The 15,447-nt window shown below is 48.1% G+C and overlaps 1 protein-coding gene across 28 annotated transcripts in view; it reads left to right on the forward strand.

Moving 5' to 3' along the window:
* Positions 1-15,447, forward strand: part of Lrrfip1 (LRR binding FLII interacting protein 1) — a 129,169-nt gene that overhangs the window by 60,965 nt on the left and 52,757 nt on the right. For 20 of the 28 annotated variants that reach the window (XM_029474322.1, XM_029474382.1, XM_029474391.1 and 17 more), the window contains exons 2-3: positions 7,937-8,023; positions 12,677-12,694. In XM_029474322.1, coding sequence (XP_029330182.1) covers positions 7,937-8,023; positions 12,677-12,694 — 105 coding nt within the window. The remainder of the gene's footprint in view (positions 1-7,936; positions 8,024-12,676; positions 12,695-15,447) is intronic. The other 8 variants (XM_029474416.1, XM_029474461.1, XM_029474513.1 and 5 more) reach the window with 1 other exon arrangement.

The raw sequence follows: 15,447 nt of genomic DNA on the forward strand, positions 1-15,447 counted from the left end.
TAGTGAGTGAGGCTTTATCTGGTAGATCATGGCATCTCTCCTCCTCCAACCCAGATTGACAGATTCATTGCATTAGAATGAGGCTTCTTCCATAGCTGTTCCCAGGAATGTGGATCAAATACGAGAAAGGGTGTGCTGTGAGAATTCCCTGCCTAAGGAGATCTAACGAGGTCTTCCCACTCTTCCCAAGGTCCCGTCGATAAATCAAAGTACCATTTCACTACAGTTCAACCTTGAGAACCAAAGAATTTATTTAGCTTACATATAGAGATCATGGGTGAAGGAATATGGCTGACTAGAAGGCAGCTGCCCTAGAAGGACCTTACTCAGCATGAATGATGGCTTCCCTAAAGCCACATAGATGGGAGCCCCTTTAGATTAACCTCCTCTAGCCTATATATTTCCTATATATTCTAGCACCTTCTGAGACTCCCACAGCCATGAGCAATTAGGGACAGAATTTCATATGCATGGCTGGGAGGAGAGGCAGAGATCTCCAGTGACTTTCCACCCCCTTCCCATTAAGGAGTGTCAACACTCAGCTCCATCCTGCCTGCAGGCCCAGCTTACTTGACGAAGGCAGCAGCTGTTTTGCTTGGTGGACAGTAGTCTGCCACAAGTTGTCACAAGCTGTTCTGTGTCTGGGGTCTGCACTTTTCAGGCTTATTCTTAGAAAGAACAGTGTCAACAGTTGGTGAAACCTTAGGAGTGGGTTTCAGGGAACAGTCTAGAATGGAACAGAGAGAGGTGAGGGTCTGCCTGGAGAGAACCCCTAAATTAAGAGGAAGCAGCTCTCTTTGGTCGACCCTGCAAGTCCTAAGTCATGGCTTTGCTGCTGCCAGTGTGGTATGTATTGTATCCAACCCCCTTGGTGCCAAACATGACCTAGGATGTCATGTTTGTTAGGTAAGCATTCGGGTCCTCAAGAAGCCCATTTCTCTTAGAAATGGTGTCGCCTGGTTCTTACTTCTGGAAAAGAGAACATGTCCGCAACTGAATTACCAAGCTTTGTCCCAGAACTGTGGTAGAACTCACACTCCAGGCCAGGACTGCAGACACCCTCTCTACCTCTACTCAGGAACTCTTCTCCCATGAGAATATTTGACTCAGTCTTGGGCACCTCTGGGTCTGCCTACTGGGTGCCCTCAAGCACAGAGCAGCGTAATACCTCATTGGATCTGTAGGCCTAGCTAGGAGCTAAAGTAACTGATTTTTCATTAAAGGATCATTTTAGAGCCTTCAATTCACCTTAGTTCTTTTTGATCGTGTTTTTAAAGACATTCTGCAGAGGAGGTTGAGCTTTGGCCCTTAGTTCTATGCCCTTCGTCCCTTCCAGTGCACTGAGGAACCAGCTGGGATCCCACGAATCTTGTGGCCAGAGCTTAGAGTTCTATGAGGGCAGGTATGTTAGTATAGCTGAGGGCCATCAGAAGGCTGTGCTCAGGGACACGGCAAAATGCTTTATAGCTCAAGCACAAGGACCTGAGTTTGGAGTCTCCCTGTGGCTTGCTGGCTAGCTAGTCTGGTCAAACTCATGAGCTTTAGGCTCAGTGAAAGACCCTATATCAAAAAATGGAGAGTGATTGGTGTCCTCACTCACAGTTACAGCTGTTACTTGCTCCTGGGGACCCCATGGGGGAGATAGGTTTTGGAAAGAAGACCATGTCTTTAAAGAATGGGATGAGACACATATGGGACATGGGCAGTCAGTCCCTGGAACAGGCCGGCCTTGGCCACCGTTGCAGAGGTGCCCAGCTAATGCCTGCCCTTTCCTGTTCCACAACAAGCACTCACTTGGCTGCACTCAATGGCAGACTGTTTTTAGAGGCTGCCGAATATAAGCTGTGGGGGTTTCCTTAGAAACAAAAGTCAGTAGCTGCTGCTGCTTCCTGTAACCAAGGCAACTCAGGAAAGGGATTCTGTCACTCTGCAACCTCCACCCCGGTCTGGAAACCACCATGGGTTTGTCAGCCACGCTAACGTGGGTGTGGGTGGGTGCACACCAGGGTTCCCAAGTTCCCATGGAAGAAGGCTTTTGTTCCTTCTCTCAGGGATGGAGCACACACCAGGACAGAGGCTCCTGCCTGATTCAAAACCAAGCCAGCGATTTTGGGGGTGCCACCCTGGGCACTTCAGCTCCATGACATTCCCATTGTGTTCACACGAGTGACCTTCCACTGCATCCCTAGAACTTTTCTGAAATGGCTGTAGATTATAGTTAATGTCATGATGCAGTATGCCCAGGTGAAAATGCTATCAATTCTACTCAACTCTAAAGCCTGGGTGTTTCAATGAATACATCCTTAGCACAGACACTTCCTCCCAGTACTGGCATCTTTACATCTAAGTTGACCCATGGGGCACCATTTCCATAGGAGACAGACCAAGGAGGTGCCGGTGTCTCTGGGGCCCCTTGTCTGTCTATCTGTGACCCAGAGGTCTCTCTGTCAAGCTCCCCTGGAGTTGCTGCATCCTGCCACCAGTTCCGCTGCAGGACTGAGCTGCCTGTGGGCCGTGTGCAGGGAGTCTGCCTGTGGACAGAGGGGTGGGAGCTGGTTTTGCCGGCCCTAAGGCTTCCTCAGTCTGTTGGAGGAAGTGATCTGAGACCAAAACTGTCTCAACCCCCTTTCTCAAGAACTTACTCAGAGCTGTGACACTTGCATGTAAATTCTTCTCTGTAGACTCTGTAGGACCCCTGGTGTCAGTACCACATCCAGAGGGGAAGAGGGTCTGGCATGCATATTTTTCTTATTAGGCCTGAGTCTCAGGAAAGTCCCCAAGGCCCAGGGCTGGCATGAACTGAGCCTGGGTGCTAGAGGACTCCCTGAGGGTGAGGGGTGGACCTCCTGCAGACCTACCTTAGCTGAGCACACTGCACAAATCATATGTCTAGTCTTTCATGGCCAGACGAGCTTCCGTCAGGAGCCTCAGGAATACTTATGTGGGGTAGCGAGGTTGCTCAGTGACACCCACAGTGCATACTTTACCTATTGTCAAGATGTGCCACTGACTTCTTACACAGGTCTCTGAAGCTTCCTCTGCCAGCCTGTCCCTGGGGCTGCCACATATCCAACTATATAGCCCATCAAAGGCATTCCACTGGGCATGATGCCTCCAGCTAGCCAGTGAACGGGACATTTGGCCAAGGGAGCCTGCAGCAAGCCAGAGGGCTGGTGTTAGGGGCAGTAGGTGGAAGACCTGAGGCCTTGGGTCAGACTTGTGCTTCTCTGGGGCTCTCCTTGCCATTCTTCTTACCCAGGGTACATGATGTGTCCTTGGTTGTGTGTGTCTCCTCCATGATGGGTGCGTCCCTGGATTGTGTGTGTCACCGGGGTGGATGTGTTCCTGGATTGTCTGTCTCACCCAGGTAGGCGTGCCCTTGGATTTGAATCTGGTTTATGGGGTGTCAAGAGGAGTCTGGAGCCAGATCAGCTTTGTGGAATTGTTTAGGCAGCTTTGGTGATCTATGGGACCTTTCTGGCTGTCCCCACCCTCAGGAGTGCCTCAATTTAAAAGCCCAGCCTATAAAAGCTGTTTATAGGATCCCAGGCCTGGGCCCACAGCTGCTAGGGGAGTGCCAGCCACAGGCCCATAGAAGGGGAGAGGAAACTCACATTCTAAACCAGTAGCTTTGGGAGTTCCCAAGAAGCTAGCCAGCCTGTGGCTTGTCACAGGAGACTGGGCCTGTCACCTCTTACCTCTGCCCTGCCCATGAACCAAGATGTAGAGCCATGATGGGCTTATATATGGACAGTTTGTTTCTAGAGCAACCAACAGAACCATATGCACTTTTCAGCAACCAGTGAACATGGCTTTGGGGTTTGGTTCCTTCCTTGCCACCACCCTGTCCTTCCTTTTCTACCCTTCTACCTCCTGAAAAGGAAGGGCCTAATATCCCAAGGCCTACATGTACTCCCACAGGGCAAGGTTCCTCTTGCCATTGGGAAAGCACCAGCATTGCAAGGAACTTGTGCAGCCCCGATGGTCTGGGTCTTTGGAGCAGAGGCAGAGGGTCCCTGTTGGTGCTCCTCAGGAGACTCCCTACAGGCTACCGGTAAGGGGAAGGTTGTGCCTTGGAGAGTTTTAAACCTGTCTGTGACCTCATGCTATGGTTTTGTATTCTGGCAAAGCATCTGTCCAGGAAAGCTTTGTGCTACACCCCTGAAGGACCTGCCCAAGGCAGCCGATGACCCGAGAACCACTTGAGGACAGCCCAGGGCTTTGCACTGTGCACAGGGAATGACCCTGGAGGCTGGGTGCCACACGGTGGACCTTGGCTGCTTTGTACTTCAGTTCATTTCACAACTGGGTCACATCCAGCCTTCCCTGGTGACTCCGTAGGGATCATATTCATGACCGTCATCCTCTAGCTCCTGTCTGCATGTTGCCGTTCTTGGCAACGTGGCCGAATAGGAGGAAGTGAGCCACTGAGGCATTGGCTGTTCCTTTCTGGCTTCAAAGCTCATGTGAGCTGCACCGAGTGTAGGTAGGGTTTGTCTCAGGAAGGCATGCCTAGTCACATGTAGAGGGTTTGGATTGGTGTCCGTGTTTGGCTCCTCTGTCTGCTGGTGTTTGATTGGGCAGGTTCCAGAAAACAAGATGACTGCCTTCACTTCCTGTACTGTGTGAGGCTCTGTCTCCCCACAAGTCATGTGAGCACTGTAAGAGATGTGGGTGCCAAAAGTGGAGGAGTTTACAAGGACCCACAGATGTATTGAATTTCAGACTAGTCTTCTGAATCCTGATATCAGGAGCAGCTTGGCACATAATAGGCTTCGTTCGTGTGGCTCCTCTGTCAGCCCATGCCTAGTCTCCTCAAGGCAGCGCTGGTGGCTCTACAGGCTCTAGTACTGATGCCCTCAAGGACAAGGTGCTTGATGGCCAAAGTATACTACAATGAGAATTGTGTCCTAGGGGGAGGTTCTTGTGGCATGTGCACCCCATTTGTTCCAGTGCCAAGAATTAATCCAGGTGGGATGAAGGGCTAGCTGGCCAGGCATCCTGGTATGCATGGGATGTGTATGTGGTACCCAGCGTCCCCAGCTTAGAGGAGGCCAGCAAGGGCAAATGTCATCTCAGAATCGAGGGCATTTGTTGGTATGTAATGACTACCCAGAGACTCACAGCTTTGAGTAGTGTTCATCTGACCTCCTAGCTCTAGGGGTCAGGAATGTGGACCTCAACCTTGCTGTGCTCTGGGTCTAATGGGCTATCATTAACAGCTAGCCAAGCTGGGTCCTCTTGGACCCCAGGATCCTCTTCTGAGCTCATTTGTGCTTCCAGACCCTTCACTTTCTTGGAGGTTATAGGGTAGTGGCCACTGTTCCCACTGGCTGTCACCTGAGAGCTACTCACACGCCTCTCTTTTATATGGCATCCAGATTTCTCAAGACCAGCAAGAGGCTTGCCCTGGCCTTCTCTTAGAGGCCTCATCTAAGCCCACCAGGCATGTTCTTTTTGCTCAACTCAAGGTCAGCAGGTGAAAGCCCTTAATTTGTACAGTTCTCTCTGACATATAAAGTTATGTAGGGACAGGTGTGACCTTATCATGTTCACAACTCTGCCCACATACACTCGAGGTAACTCCTTATCGGGTGCCTACATAGAGAGAGAGAGAGAGCATCTATATACCAGTGAGCACAGTCCTGGGGACCCTCCTAGAATTTGTAGGCCTTTCTAGAACTGTGACAATTAAATTCTCTCTCCCTCTGCCTCCCTCTTATCCTTTTGGTCTTTTTCACAAACCCTTCCTGTTCCTCCATGTCTAAGCTAATGGACTAATACTGCTGTCAAAACTCTTCCCTAGTCTCTGCCTTCTTAGAAGGGAACAGGCCCAGGACCATGTACCTTCTCACCCAAGGGTGAGAATCTAAGGAGCTTTCTTCACTCACACACACACACACACACACACACACACACACACTCACACATACCTTCTCACTCAAGGGTGAGAATCTAAGGAGCTTTCTTTACTCACACACACACACATAAGGAGCTTTCTTCACACACACACACACACACACCCTTGGCTCTTACAGACCTCAAGTAACCAATGTAACTGGTGTGGAACCTTTAAAACGACACCAAGAGCCAGCCCAGGCCTCAGTGTTAATTACCCTTTGATTTGAAAAACCTGGGCTTGGACTGATAAGGGGCCACACAAAGTCTGCTATGAAGTCAACTCCTTGGAAGTCGGAAAGAAATCCCTTGTGACTCAATTTAGATTAGAATTCAACTTAGATTAGAGTTGATTGAGATCAGGGATGGGTATGATTGTGAACTCCTGAAATCCCAGCATGCCAAGGTGTGGGAGGGCTGAGGCAGGAGGATGGTGAATTTCAGGTTGGCCTGGGCTATGGAGATAGCAAGACCTTGGTCTTTTACAAGTACAAGAATCAACAATGAAAAAAAAAAAAAAAGGAAGGAAGGAAGGGAAAAGGAAAGACTAGTTTGTCTTCTTATATATATATATATATATATATATATATATATATCTTGTGTGTCTGTGTGTGTGCGTGTGTGTACATGTATATGTGTGTGTACATACATACATACAGTCAGGGAGGTAGTATGCAGGTCAGCCGTCAGTACCTATCACCTATGGGAGTGTGCCTCTGGGGAAGCCAGGCACGCTGAGGCTCTTGCCACTTCCTGGCCAGCCCCACTAGCCAGTTGAGGACTGCCCAGAGAGTGCTGTTTTAAAATGACCTAGGGAATCAGTGAGACATTGCAAAACTCCAGAGTTGTGGTAGAAGAATTATTGACTGTATCAAGGGAGCTTACCTGCCAAGGAGGAGTGACTTGATCCCAGAGAATACCTGAATTCTGGAACATTTTGCCTTGTACTTCCTTCGATGCTGGGATGTATGAGATAAGAACATTCACATGGTCTATAGACATGCAACGGGGTCAAAATGCCATCTATAACCCCTTAGTTGGCCTAGTCAGATGTGTTCTGACAGCCGGGGGCTCTACCATCCAGAGCCCTCCACTGTGCCCTTGGGAGAACCCGAGCTTCTTACACTGCAGGGGAGAGGGATGTCATAGAGCAGCAGGGTGGGCCACGAGGGATTGGCAGGAGTCTCACAGAGTAGATCTGTCTGTCTGTGAGGCTATCAGACTGGGGCCCTGCAGGAACCCTTGACTCTGATACGAGACAGGGCTAAGGAGTGTGTCATACAACGTAAAAGAAGCTCTTAGGACAACATCCACCTGGCATTTGGTTAGGGCTCAGTGGTTGTCCTCCTGTCCTCAGGGGACAGCAGATGGTGCCAGACTCTGCTGAGCTGTGTTTCTCCTGGACATATGTGCCTATGACGTACCTTTATGTCTAAGCCGGGCACAGTAACAACAATGCTGCAGACCATGGCAGTCTCAGCATAGGATTTTCCTTTCCTTTTGGCGTCAGGAACTTTCACGTCTTTATTAAAGGGAAGTACTTCTAACCTCTTCTTTGGCATATGGAAACTGTCAGAATCACCGTTCCCTGTGCTTGGGGGCCATTGCTAAGTGAAATGAGGGCAGGCAACCTCAAGACAGGTTCTGGCTGTTGCTGGCGCGGAGCTGACGGTAACTAACAGGCAGATGGTACATACGATGTGGAAACTCTGGGCAAAGCGAGGCAGAACAAAATGGTGCCGGATTTGATCACGCGGCTCAGCATCGAACATGTTTAAACACATAGGAATCCTTTATTTCTGAGATTTCTCATGTAAGGGTTTTGGACTTTGGTGGACCCCACCCAGCTAATTGAAACTAGATAAAGGCGGAGCTCCCCTTCTTCCTATTCCTGACAACCTGGCCTCTCCAGTGATCTGTGAATCACACGGTGTGCTTGTTAAGCCCTAAACAAGATTTTCTCTCTGCTGTGTCATTTAACTACATGCCCGGAAGTGGCCTGGTCTGTTCTCTAACAAGGTTTCTGGGTCTGTTTCAGGCGGAGGCCAGGCTCGCAGCGAAGCGTGCAGCCCGCGCCGAGGCTCGAGAGATCCGGATGAAGGAGCTGGAACGGCAGCAGAAAGAGGTAAAGGGGGCTGAGTGTTCCGAGGTTGGCTCTTTCTCTTTCAGGACTGTGAAGACAGCGTACCTGCTGCTGTTGGGCATCTGCTCTCGTCATTGTCACCTTAGTGTTGCTCCTGCTTGGAATGCGTGTGCTCCTTGTAGTTCTTGTTCCAGATTAGCCCCAGAGTGCACATAGCATGAATGCTGGACATCTGTTCCAGGTTAGCCCTGGTGTGCACAAAGCACAGATGCTAGGCATGGCTGCCCAACTGGAGACCTAATGGAGCCTGAGTGATGCTCACAGCCTGCGAGCTTGCCCTTTAGTCGTAGTTCCTAGGACAGCTTTCTAGCTGAGAGGAGTTTGAGAGGATTGGGCTTGGGCTTCTAACAGGGCGTTGGGAGGGCGGGGGAGTAGGGTCTGGATCCTCTCAGAACCAGAAAAGACCAAAATGATTTTCTTTTAATTTAATTGGTCAACTTCTTTCCTTTAAAAACAAAATTGCTTCGAGGCTTATATAGTATCTATCAGTAGTTAGTGTAAACTTTGGAATAAGTAGCCACAGGAACAAATAAATGTGTTCTTGGGGACCAGGGTGGTCATCAGTACCTTCAACCCTTCATCTTGTCTACTGTTGGTTTTTAAAACCTTGAGTCAGAATTTTGTTCCAACAGCCAGCGTGTGGGCTCTGTAAGTACGTTAGGGTCCTGGCTTCTTCACAACCTTTCCTGTAACTGATAAATGATCCCTCTGGGGGAGTATTTGCTTCAGCCACATGCTACTGAGCTTGGCCATGCAGATTTGAGACCAGCTGCCTGAGTCGTCCTCCATGTGCAGGTTCTGGTTCTGTTAATGCAGCCCAGCTGATGCTCATTGTCTGTGTAACTTCAGATGGAAGCTTGGGAATCCTAATTCTCTCAAGACCAGCAGGTTCCTCCTCCAGATCGGCAAGTCCCAAACCTGTCACATGTACTATAGGCGTGGCGGATCCACAGCTTAAGATGTTCACTGTCCTCTGCCTGGGGGCTTTGCCATCCCAGGAGGAAATATACCAACAGAAGAGGGGATGTGGCCAGATTTGATTTGGGGAAGGAAACTTGGAGATATCGCGTGGGTAGTCGTAGAGTGTTGGGAGCCACAGCCTAAAAGGGGTACCAGAGCCCCAGTGTGGCGAAGGCAGTCAGGGAAGTCACCACAGTGAGGGACCTCACCCCTATCCTGTGGTGATTACAGAGTGACCTGTAAATAGGTTTGGCAAGCGTCTCGTTTATGCTAAGCTATGAGCAGAAAAGTAACCCAGTATTGGAAAATGACTCATTTTTTTCTTTCCGGTTACAAATACAAATGGAAAAATTTCAAAAGTGTAATGTGTTTTTAGTCTTTGTGATTTTACATTTAGAAGTTGGTACTTTTGTGTGGTTTTTGTTTGTTTGTTGAGACAAGGTCTTTCTATGTAGCCTTGGCTGTCGTGGGAATACCTCTGTAGATTAGGCTGGCCTCGAAGTCACAGAGATCCCCCTGCCTCTCTGCCTCCCAAGTACTAGAATTAGAAGAGTATGCCACCACCGCCTGGCCTTATGTGTGTTTTAATAGCTTATTTTCTTTTAGTTCTCTGGGAAAAGCTTGGGGTCAGTGTTTTCCTAGCATCTGTCTCCCTTCTGAGCAGGTTTATTTTTTAAAAATCAGAAAATAAGTGGTCCTAGGTTCTGTGTTAATTATTTGGGCTTTACCACATGAACTGTGATTAACAGCCCCTCGAGTTAACTGAAGTGCCTCCCTTTCCTGGTCTCTTGGCCGAGGGTCATGTGGGCCTAAGGGGAGTCAGGACCAGGTAAACACCTGTCTGGCTGCTCCCACCAGGAAACATCTTCAGGAAACTCATCAGAGACAAATATCTGAGCCCACAAATGGAAAATAGGAAAAGAGCCTACTGCTTTGTAGGCCACGGTCACGCACCTCTGAGCGGGCCCCACCCAGGCCCAGGGAACCATCCCAACTTGAGCTCCTTGGCTAACATGGCTGCATCATACAAACTGGGCCATTTATTTGGACTGAATATTTAATTTTTATTTTAATAACCAAGTCCCAGCTATTTCTCAGACCTCCGGCTATCATTTTCTCTGTGAAACATTTCTGCTCGTTCAGTAGACACTTGTGGGCCTACTGTGTGCAGGGCCCTGCTAGCCCTTCCCATTCACTGTGGGAGCCACAGTGTAGTTGCATGGAGAGGTAGATAGTTCTGTGGCTGGAGGCTGCTGTTTCTTAGGGTTACACAGGGTAGCTCTTGTCATCTGCCGAGCCAAGAGTCCTGTGGGAGCACCCCCTCCAAGGCTGCTCCCCCATGCTCTAGGCTCCTCAACTATCCCCTCACCCTGGTTTTCCCACAGTCCTTTGCTCTTTTTTTCTTTCTCTTTTTCCTCCTTTTTGGCAGCAATGGGGATTGAACCCTGGTCCTCATATATGCTAGGTATTCTATACTGAGCCCCAAACCCAGCCCTAGCAATCTGCCAAAATTCCCAGGGTGTTTTGCTGCTCTGCTAGTTCTGGGGGTCAGCTGCACTTCATGTCTCACTGTCCTTCCAGTGCATGATGTGCCTCCCAGCTGTCTGTTTCCACTCTTATCAGAGACAAACCAAGAACTCCGGGCAGTGGCATACGATGAGGCTGTGAGCTGGCCCCATGTCATGCTCATACGGTTAGGTTAGGTGACTTTCACCGAGATGTACAATTCCCACAAAGGTCAAGGTGAGTTGTGTGGTGTGTCTACATGCATCTACTAAGTAATACTTGAAACTGTATCCATTCTTACTGATGGGTAGCATTGATTGGCATATGTGCACAATTATATTTTTTAAAGCTTCTACAACCCCCTGGGCAGTTAGCTGTGCGTGTGGCAGTGCCCACCACCAAGAAGAAATTAGTGAGTCCTTACACTTTTTATTTGAGCAGAAGGACATTTCGCCTTGGACACCAAATATCTTCTCATGTTGCGTTTGAAGTAGAATTTGCCAGACAGAGTCCACACCTGTAGCAGGGACCACATAGGAAGAGAAACAATAGCTGTCCATCTAGCTGTCCTGGATCTGACCTAGTCCAGGCGGTACACATATTTGCTTACATACATACGTGTGTTCAGTGTCAGCGGGCAAGTCTATAGAGAAGAGAGGGAACAGCTAACAGCCCAAGCTTCCAGCCCAACCCCACAGCCCCTCACAGACTGCTCTGCCTGCCTTCTCAGTTCAGGCTATTATTAGCAGCATCAGACCCGGCTGGAGCTCATACCATCTGATAGCCCAGGGCACTGGCATTCTAAGTTGTTGATTAAGGAGAAATGAATATGCTTTGGATGACCAGTGTTTAGCCAGCGGGGTTGATATTTTGTTATAAAACTGGGAAATGTGATCCTTGCTTTCTCCAGGTCACGCTGCTGCTGAGAGGGAATGGCTTTCATAGAGGAGGGGGTTGGAGCTAAGGCAGCCTGGACGAGCTGAGGAGGCCTCAAGCCCGTGCCAAAGTTGGGGTCCCCCAGGAGAGCTTGCAGAGCATGCAGAGAGCAAATATGTGCTGGGGTGCAGGTCTGTCACCAGGTCTTAGGACAATGAGCGGTATTCAGACCCAGGCTACTCTAGGTGTCCCTGGTAAGGACCGTCAGTCACACAGATGGCAGGAGCCAGTGCAGCAGCAACCTCAAGCTGTGCTTCAGGACTGGTTGAGTAGATCTGAACTTATTAATGGGCGCACCAGATAGGAGTAGCATGTAGGGAGATCGTGGGGGTCCTCGGACTGATGGAAAGACGTGTGTCTTGATGCCACTGACTGTATATTCATTTTTGGTTGGCGGTTATTATAGTTGAACGCTGACTGTGTTTACTTGTGCTTTCCTGTATAAATCAAATGCCAGATTTCTAGTTCTAGTCCTGGACCCTTAATAAGGTCTGACATACCTCACGGTTTGTCGAATGAATGCAAGTATCCCCTGTCTTAGTGGAGACTGAAATTAAAAGATGGTTCCAAAGCAAAGCACCGTGTTGGGGAGAGGGAGCCCGTCTTGTCTTTCAGCACAATCTCATGGCTGCAGTATTTCGCCGGAATATTCTTTCCTATAAATCTGCATGGACCAGGATGCTAAAACCTCTCTATTAATCCTTTCTGAATCTGATCTCTCAATTTCCTACTTAAAATTTGACACTTTTCTGGTTAAATATTAGTGTGAAAGGCAGTTTTCTTTTTAAAGATAACCTCATGTTTATTCTTTGACAATTTTGTACATGGATATATGATGTATTTTGATCAGAACCCCCTACCATTCCCCTCTCTCCCTTCCCACTCCTTCCTGAGTCGCTTTCCCTCCATGTCCCCATCTCCTTTAAAGTCTGAAAAGGTATCTTTAATTCCTATTGCCTCCTGTGGCAATGGGCTGTGCATCTGGTAACAGTGGGATCTGCAGGCGTTGCTGTGGAGCGAGTGACCATCAGCCGTCATTTAAGACAGCACCAAACGAGTGAAGACATGGACCTTAATGCATTTTCTCTTTATATTCCATCTGCAATCTTTGTTTTTCTGTAGTATAGTCTTTGTTTGCATTTCTGGTTGTCACAGAACCATTCTCATATTCCCACAATTTTAACTGAATTCTCTGTTTCTCCCTCTGCTTGTCTCTTCCATCCTTTCCTGTAGATCTATCAAGTCCAAAAGGTAGGCCCTGTCCGTCATTCCTACTGCGCATGTGCTGCTTTCCCGTGCTGCGGCCCTGCCACCTGCAGAACAGTGTGTTCGCTGAGCTTGCCGTGTTCACACCCACCCCGTGCCCTTGTCAGATAAACCAGTCTCTCCCGACATGAGGCAGTAGCCATGCATGGAACACATCCCTCCATCCCTTTGCCTCAAGGAATTGGAAAACTGTCTCCAAAGGAGAAAAAAATTCTAACACAAACCACATTTTTAGAACTGGAAGACGCTTTTTTAAATTGCATATTAAAGATAAAAGTCTTTTTTTCTAGATGACTGTAAGATACCAGTGTAAATTGCCACATTTTAAGACATTATTGGGTTGCAATTCCATAATCCTAGTACTCAGGGAGTGGAGACAGGAGGATCACTGAAAGTTCAAGCCTATCCTGGGATTATGTGGTTATTTGAAGGCTAGCCTGGTCTACATAAAGACCCTGTCTCAAAAAAAAAAATGAGGGAAGAGAAGGAGAGATATAGATAGATAGATAGATAGATAGATAGATAGATAGGATGGGCAGACGAACAGATGGAGAAATTAGATATTAGGCCAGGTATGGTAGCCCCCAGTACTTAGGAGACTAAGACAGAGGGATCGAAAGTTTCAGGACAGAAAAGAATAAAAATCTAGAAGAAGAGAGTGAAAGATTATAGAGGTAGATTTGAAAGTCTTAATAAAATGTGAAAAACACAAAGCTGAAAGAACAAAAGTCCCACTGTCCTCCCCATTCGGAACTACAGCATTATAGGCTAATGCCCTATAATGTCCTCTCGATTCCATGACAGCCGCAGAAGTGAGGATGGTGAGCAGGACATGCTGAGCACTGGCTTTCCACAGGCTTGCAACTCGGCCAGGGTGGCCCCCGAGAGTGGTTACAGGGCTCGGTGAGCCTTTCCTACGTGTGAGCATTTCCTATGGGAGAGCCTGTGTTCTTTCCTGCACTTGTTCAGTTTCTGCTTAGAATGACCGTGTCTTTTAAAGCAGAGAGTCGGAGTCAGAATACAGTCTCTCAGAATCGAAAGCACACTGGCCTCTTAAGCATGTCACCAGTAAGCCTGCTACAGACAATCCTGAGCTCAGTATGATGACCCACAGCCCATCCAGTCCTGCCTCAAGTGGGAGATCTCTTCTGAAGAGACACAAAGATCCAATGGGTAGCCAACTGAGTTTGTAGGCACTGTTTGTGGCCTAGTGCATCTAGTATGGGAATGGATACTGGAGCCAGAGCCCCCTGTCTTCTAGAATCGCAGGAGGATTCTGACAGGTTCCAGTAAGGCTGAAAAGCCCTCTGATGGCCAGTGAGGCTACAGGACATCGCTGTCCCAAACCCAGCAAAGGGCCTGGATCTAGTTATTTCCCCTCTTGTCCTTCCCTTTCCTGTTCAGCTTAAGGTTAGATTTTTGCTGACAGGACTGAGATGTGCCGTGAGAACTGTCAGATGTGAGCTCAGATGCAGGGCGTAACTGGAAGAGCCCTGGAAGCCCACCAGAGTTTGTATAAACATAAATGGAAATGAAGGCACCTTGTGGTACACATGAATAAGGATCTGGATGTCAGAGGTGAGTGTGGAGCTAGCATTGGCTGAGTACAGAGGAGGCTTTAGCACCAGGGATCCACTGGAATTGTAATTAAAATGTGACTTGGACACTTTGAAGAGCATTTACTTTTATGAGTATACTGTCGCTGTCCTCAGACGCACCAGAATAGGACATTGAATCCCATTACAGATGGCTGTGAGCCACTATGTGGTTGCTGGGAATTGAACTCAGCACCTCTGGAAGAGCAGTCAATGCTCTTAACCACTGAGCCACCTCTCCAGCCCAGAGCATTTGCTTTTCTCTTCCTTTACAAATGTGTACTCTAAAGAAATCTGTGTCAATGCAAAAGACAGCTCTCACTCAGAGAGAGTTTATTCTGAGCCGGAAATGAATGACCATGGCCAGGGAACATAGATTCAGGTTGCTACAAATACCTCAACTTTTAATAGTTACAAAGGCAAAAGTAAGTCATGAGGGATTTTTCCATAGACATTGATAGGAAAACCATGTAGGTAGGTGGGTTAGAGCAGAGAAGAGAGATCTCATTATAGGTTTTAGGTGCTAGTTGGTAGCATTCTTAGGCTTTTGTTAGTTGGAGGTTAGATCTACTAAGTCAATACATTCCGAAGACTTTGTTAAAGGACCAGATGCCCAGGTGGATAAGGGACATCAGTGGGAACTATAGACAGGAAAGATAATTTTGGCTTTTAACCTTCACAATCACAACACTCTAATGGGTTCAGCCTGCAGAACCTTCTACACAAGTGGTTCTCAACCTTCCTAATGCTGCGACCCTTTATGGTTCTTCATGTTGTGGTGACCCCCCCTCAACCATACAGTTATTTTTTTTCATTACTTCATAACTGTCATTTTGCTACTGTTATGAATTGTAATGCAAATCTCTGAACCCCATGGGGGGTCTCGACCCACAGGTTGAGAACCACTGTTTTCCAGCCATGGCTTTTCCACATAGCTTAGCGGGAAAGACTGCTTGTGTGGCTTTTTGCACTAGTTTAACACGCTTGGCTTTTCAAGGCTGTGTGAAGTTCTCCCTCCCTCTGGTTTTCTACTTACCATCATCTCTCTGAGGAAGGGGCAGGACCATGCATCCGAAATCTGGCCCTCCTTCAAGGTGGAACTAAACCAAATATAACCACAGCATGCTCGAGTAATTAGAAAAC

Source organism: Mus caroli, chromosome 1 (genome assembly GCF_900094665.2).
Source record: "Mus caroli chromosome 1, CAROLI_EIJ_v1.1, whole genome shotgun sequence".
Taxonomy (NCBI): Eukaryota; Metazoa; Chordata; class Mammalia; order Rodentia; family Muridae; genus Mus; species Mus caroli.